General features: G+C 45.2%; 1 protein-coding gene across 5 annotated transcripts in view; it reads right to left on the bottom strand.

Annotated features, from left to right (window-relative positions):
* Positions 1 to 891: 891 nt before the first annotated feature.
* Positions 892 to 6,296, bottom strand: part of caskin1 (CASK interacting protein 1) — a 104,104-nt gene continuing 98,699 nt past the window's right edge. Inside the window, exons 20-23 of one of the 5 annotated variants that reach the window (XM_053338384.1) lie at positions 5,968 to 6,267; positions 4,705 to 5,437; positions 3,359 to 3,884; positions 892 to 2,077 (exon numbers count right to left, since the gene is read on the bottom strand). In XM_053338384.1, coding sequence (XP_053194359.1) covers positions 1,981 to 2,077; positions 3,359 to 3,884; positions 4,705 to 5,437; positions 5,968 to 6,267 — 1,656 coding nt within the window. In that variant the 3' untranslated portion in view covers positions 892 to 1,980. The remainder of the gene's footprint in view (positions 2,078 to 3,358; positions 3,885 to 4,704; positions 5,438 to 5,967; positions 6,268 to 6,296) is intronic. The other 4 variants (XM_053338382.1, XM_053338385.1, XM_053338383.1 and 1 more) reach the window with 4 other exon arrangements.

Genomic DNA, 6,296 nt, shown 5'->3' with positions numbered 1-6,296 from the left:
CATGCTAGATTTACAACTGTATTACACTCTCTCCTTTTCCTCATGATTGTAATATCCGTGCCATTAAATCACCTTTCCATAGAGTTAATTGGAGTGTTCCTTCCTTTGTCTTCATGTCACGTTAGAGCTGAAACCTCTTAACTACACACAGGTCAATTCCATTAAACTCCCAATATCCAATTATGTCACTTTTCAAACCGCCAGTCTTAATGTAGTCTATTAACATGTGCCAACACATTTGTATTTTATATATTTAGATCATTTAGTAGAGACCTGCTTTCACTTTGACTCTAAAGGTCCTTTTTCTGTTCATAAGTGTTGAATAACCTATTAAAATCTGCTTTGATTTTAATGGTGTAAAATAATACATGAGAATTTCGGAGGGGACTGAACAGTTTTTAGAGGCACTGTGTATATGTGGGTTAGAGGAGGAAAATGTTGGATCAATGCATCCCTACTTGAAAGTGTTTGAAAATGCACACGTTCTTGAAAGCATTTCAAATTGGTTTCTATTATAGCAAGCTGATTTAAAGTTGTTGAGTGTTCTCCTTCACTATTAAAAAGTATGGTTGTTGCTCCACCTTTGGTTTTTTGTTTCTTTTAAGCAACAGCAGGTATCAGGAATGATTTGAAACTCATGGCTCTGACTATGGCGCTCTCTGCGAGGGAGTTTGGAGCCCAATCTGATACACTTCCTCCTGAAAAACTGGCCAACTCTGTCGCCTCTACCGTGCCCTACCTACCTTCCCAAACCCCTTTCATCCTCAATTTTCTCCAAAACCTTCTATAGTGCCACCCCCCCCCCCCCCCAAACCTAACATCTGCTTTCCAAACACAACCTGCTGTCGCCTTAATGCAGTTTCCTCCCTCCCTCCCCTTCTCTCATTTAAATGTATATTGTGCAGACTCCCATTTGTGTATGTGTGTGCAACCTGGCTGTATGGGTCATTGTGCTTCTCCTGTGTGTGTGTGTGTGTGTGTGTGTGTGTGTGTGTGTGTGTGTGTGTGTGTGTGTGTTGAGGATGACGATGAGGCTGCACCCAGGGACAGGAAACTGAATTCCTGTAATTCTAACAACCTGATGCTTACATGCACACACCCGTCACACACTCACTCTGTCTTTCACACACACACACACACACACACACCTCAGGAGCTGAATAGTCTCGTTTTGGTCACAGATAAAAATTTTCCACCAAGTCATTTTTACATCGTCACAACACCAGAGGTCACCATTCCACACAGAACCAAGACATCAAACCAAAGAGCTAGAGATTCATATTTATCGGTATATTATATATATTACTGTGCTAATGCAGGACTTTTTCAGTAGATATAAACTCTCCATGCTTAGAATGTACACATACCATACTATGATTCATTACACAGTTGGTTTTTCAATCAGTATTAGTTTAGTTTGTTAATTGTTCAGCTTCGAGAGTCCGTGCAGAGTTCTTAAAAGACCCCCACATTGATTGCAGTCTCCTCCATTTTGTTGCATTTCTTCATCTCTCCATCTTGTGATTTTTTTTTTGTCTGTTTGTTTTAATTTTCTCTCTCCATCAGTTATTTTTGGTCCTTTCTTTTTTTTTAACAGCTCTCTCTATCTCTCTTTAAATGTCTCTCTCTTTATGTCCATTTTTCATTCTTGCGCTCTCTCTGCCGCATGTCCGTCCGGGCCTGTGGAACTGCTCCACCATTATGTTCATCATCAGCAGTGGAAGATGAGAGGAAGATAAGAGGAAGAAGAAGAAGAAGAAAAAGAAGAAAGGTTTTCCAGAGCGGCGATGGATGGACAGACAGACAGACGGACGGACGGCGCTGGAGACGGGGGAAGAGTGAGAAGTGGATTGGGCAAGGCAGAGAGAGGAAGGATGAAGAGAAGGAGAGATAGATAGAGAGAGGCATATTGCCCATTGTGCCATCTGAGTCACTCCTGGTGCAGCGTTGCCATGGAGACACGCTGACTGGTTTCTATGGTTACTCCAACATGGCGTCCAGTTGGTCGGCCAGGTCATCGAACATGCTGCCGATGTCATCGAGGATGCTGACTGTGGTCTTCTGCTCAGCCACAGAGCTAGATGCACACGCAGACACACGCAGACACACACACACACACAGAACAGCTGATGAGGAATACTTGAAATCTTACGTAAAATATTTGAACCTCTAGTTTCATAGTAATATATTAAAACAAAATGTACTAAAATGAAATTATTAAAAAATCTAACATTAGTTTCATAAGTTGCTTAAACACATTGACTATGTATGAAGATGGACGTCATGACTGCTCTCCAAAAATGAAGCCAAAACATCTTGATCACCCCCTGGTGGCCTGCTGCAGTATAGGTCATAAACCCCCACTTGAGCCAAATTATAAAGTCAAAGTGCATGTCGTATACATTTTTTCCAAAGATGGTTGCTGTCATTTTATGTAGTATTTATTACACTGATATTTGTCCAAGCACTAATTTTTCTGATAAGTTTGTTTTTAATTAGTTATTTGGTGATATAAAAGGGAATGTGATATCATGATTAACAGCTATGACAGCTGTTCTTAAACCTCCGTCTGGTGGTGGAACAGCTGAGTGGGCATGTCCTGCAGGCTGTCATCTCACCACCTGAATCTACTACGCAGACTCTGGCTCCAAATGACGTCACACAAGCAAGATGGCCTCTGCCAAAAACGCAACATTTTGGCTTCACTTTTGCGTAGCGGTAGAAAGAGGAGATGCAGCGTCCATATTTATATACAGTCAAGCTTTGAACACTCCAGCTGACTTTTGAACTCTTTTTAAAATGAGTATCTTGTAAATGGCTCCTAAAAGTGCACTTAATAGCAATAAACATGATATCATGCCAGAAGAATGTGGCCAACGCTACATGTACTATCGTCACCAACAGGAAATAAAGAAACAGCATTGTTCTTGTATTGCTGTTTAGGGTGTAGTTCTAGTATTATAGGATGTTGATGATGATGACTGAAAACTACAGAAAAGGCTTTTAGCATGAGGACTAACTGATGAAAGCTAACTAAGGTAACACTGGCTGTGATCTCTGGACTGTAAACTTACTTTGCCACTAATGTAAGCATCCAGGACAAGCTTCCACATAGTGGGGTAATACTACACAGCCTATCTGCTAGAAATTAACTGACCTTTTATTGACAAAACTTGTAACCCTACAAATTGATGTAGCAATGATCAGTTACTACTGAAGGTTTCTGTTATCAGTATTGTGTTTCGTGACTTTCTCTCAAATTTTATATTAGTTATTATCCATGTCAGGATCACCAAATCTTGCCCAGTGAATCTGCACACCTCTGAGTATCTGTGAGTGTTCATGTGTGTGTTCTTACTCTTCATGCCGCAATATCTTATCCTCCACGGCCTGCAGAGCTGCAGCCAGCGATGCGCTTGTCTCCTCCAGCTTCTGATGCACTAAAGAATCCACGGCAAAGTCTGTCGACGTGGGAGTCGGCGTCGTGACCCCGCCCCCTGTCATCCCGCTGTCCACTGACACGCCCCCGATGGAGGAACGAGGAGGCTTGACAGGCGGAGGGGTTGGGCTGGGAGTGGCAGGAGTCTGGGGAGTCTGGGGCGTCTGCGGAGTCAGGGGCGTCTGTGGCGTGGTGGGGGTCTGAGGGGTGTGCGGGCTTTGAGAAGACGGGCTCGGCGGTTTAGGGTTCGGTGGGCTCGGGGTGTTGGACTGGGGGAAGTTGGGGGGTGAGCTGGTCTGTCGAGTCACCACAGTATGCTGCTTGACCAGAGGAGGGGTCGGGGAGGGCGGGCTGGTCATGGAGTGGATGAGCTTGGCCGGTTTGGGCGCAGTGGGTGGTGGAACCGGTTTTGGCGAGACCGGTGGAGGGATCTTCTTTCCTTCCACTACAGAGATGGAGAGACAGAGAGAAAAGCAAGGATGGGTTATTGACGAAAATCACACAATTGTTCTATAGCTCCTGGCTTCTAGGGGCCACGATGGGCCAAAGTATGTCATTTTCAAGTTTATGGCTGTCTGAAAGTGTGTTATACCAATTTGAGCAATGACAGCGACTTGGCCATTGTGTGGCTGGTCAGACAGCTGTAACCATGTTTGTCTTCTGATGTCACCTTACAAAGTTGGAGTACAAACACAACTTTACAGGCTTGTGTTTCTTAAAGGCTAAAGGCTTTAAACAGAGTGCTTGTTGAGAGTTTCCTTTGCGGTTGCTTTCGACAATTGTTGTAACTTTCTGAAACGGAAAAGCACGCCAACTTCACACAGCGATTGGCTAGCTTGTCGAGATAAGAAAGTAAGCAGGGTTTGAACTCTCAAGCTAAAAATACTTCTGTAATTTTTGTGGGCACAAACAAGTGTGTGTTGATATCCCCATTTGTACAATTAATCACATCTAACTTATATAACAGACAGCCAACTAATCACTCTGCCTTGCAATGTGGCCATTTGGACAAGCTGTAAACACTTCTGCCTTTAGACATGTTCAAAAGGCACTTCATACTAACTAGTCTGTTTGAAGTAAATTCATTAAGAGGATGAGAGAGGCACGGCTTGTGTGAGAGACTTGTGTAAGAAAGGATGTGCTCTGCTGATATAAGGCATATTTTTTTACTGGTCCCACAAGCAAGGCACTGAATAACTTATGATCTGCATTCTTTGGTCCCCCCCATTCTCATCCACCACCACACAAACACACACTCTGAGTACCTGGGCTGCCAGGCGTCCCAGGGCCCGGCAGAGGGACTCTCTTGTTGGAGATAGCCTGTGGGGGGGTCTGTGGGCCTCCCTGTCTCTTTATCTGTGCCACGATAGGCTTGGGGGAGACTGGGGGCTTTGGTTTCCTCACCGGACCTCCTTCACCTCCCACTGGAGCTGCTTGGTCCACACTGCTCCTGCGAGGGGCAGCAGCCACTTGGGGTTGGTGTTGGGGTTGATGTTGAGGTTGGTGTTGGGGTTGGTGTTGGGGTTGGTGTTGGGGTTGGTGTTGAGGTTGGGGTTGGGGTTGGTGTTGGGGTTGATTTTGGGGTTGATGTTGGAGTTGGTGTTGGGGTTGATGTTGGAGTTGGTGTAGGAGTTGGTGTTGGGGTTGTGGCTGCTCCGTCACTCCAGCATCAGACACCGGGCGGCGTTTCATGGTGGCTGTGCCATTCTGATAGGGGACTGGCTGTGTGGTGTTGGGCACCCCGCCGCCCACAGGCTCTCCGTTAGCCCCTGCAAGTTCTGCAAAGCCCTCTGGCTCCTTGTCGCGGCTCTTGGGCCGTCGTTTGACAGTGGACGACTCCTGGAGGGTGAAGTCGGAGCCGTTGGGGTGGGCCTTGGAGCTGCGGGGTCGTCGCTTTAAGGTAGCTGTGGCTTCCACCATGGAGATGTCCTCCTGCGTGTAGCCACCGTCTCCCTGGGGACCCTCGCCGTCACCCTGCAGACAGACACAAAATACACACTAACGGAAAATTCATACATTCGTGACAAGTGGCAATTTTTGCACAAACATTCAAAAACATTGACAAAGATACATGGATAGCACAAATAAAGCTTACAGAACACAGAAGCTTGACTATGGATTTATACTTTACATTAGCTCACATTTGATTTACGAACATTACATTACATAGATAGATAATGTATGATAAATAGATAGATAGATAGATACAGTAGATAGATAGATACAGTAGATAGATAGATAGATAGATAGATAGATAGATAGATAGACAGTGATAGAGTGATAGAGTGATAGATAGATAGATAGATAGATAGATAGATAGATACAGTAGATAGATAGAGTGATAGATAGATAGATAGATAGATAGATAGATAGATAGACAGTGATAGAGTGATAGAGTGATAGATAGATAGATAGATAGATAGATAGATAGATAGATACAGTAGATAGATAGAGTGATAGATAGATAGATAGATAGATAGATAGATAGATAGATAGATAGATAGACAAACATGTATATAGATAGCTACCTGTCCTTCTCCTCGACCCTGCCGGCGGATGGTCAGGCTTCCCTCCTCTGCAAATGGCAGATTCTCCGATGAACTGCCACTACCTCCCGAGCTGGGGTGTGGTGAGGATGGTGGGTGGGGTGAGGAGGAAGTTACAGGTGGAGGGGAGTTTTCAGGCTGGGCGGAGGGGGAGGGGAAAGCAGAGGGAGCTGGCTGGTCACGCCTGGCAGCTGCCACCAGCTCGGTGACCGGCCCGCTGATAGTCCGCCGTCGGTTCACCACTTCGCCGTCCAGACCAATGGCATCACGTGTTTTCCCCACCTGGTAAACACACAAGCATGTTTTAGCTC

The sequence above is a fragment of the Scomber japonicus genome, chromosome 18 (assembly GCF_027409825.1).
Source record: "Scomber japonicus isolate fScoJap1 chromosome 18, fScoJap1.pri, whole genome shotgun sequence".
Classification (NCBI taxonomy): Eukaryota; Metazoa; Chordata; class Actinopteri; order Scombriformes; family Scombridae; genus Scomber; species Scomber japonicus.
This window is presented reverse-complemented; position numbering and strand designations above follow the sequence as displayed.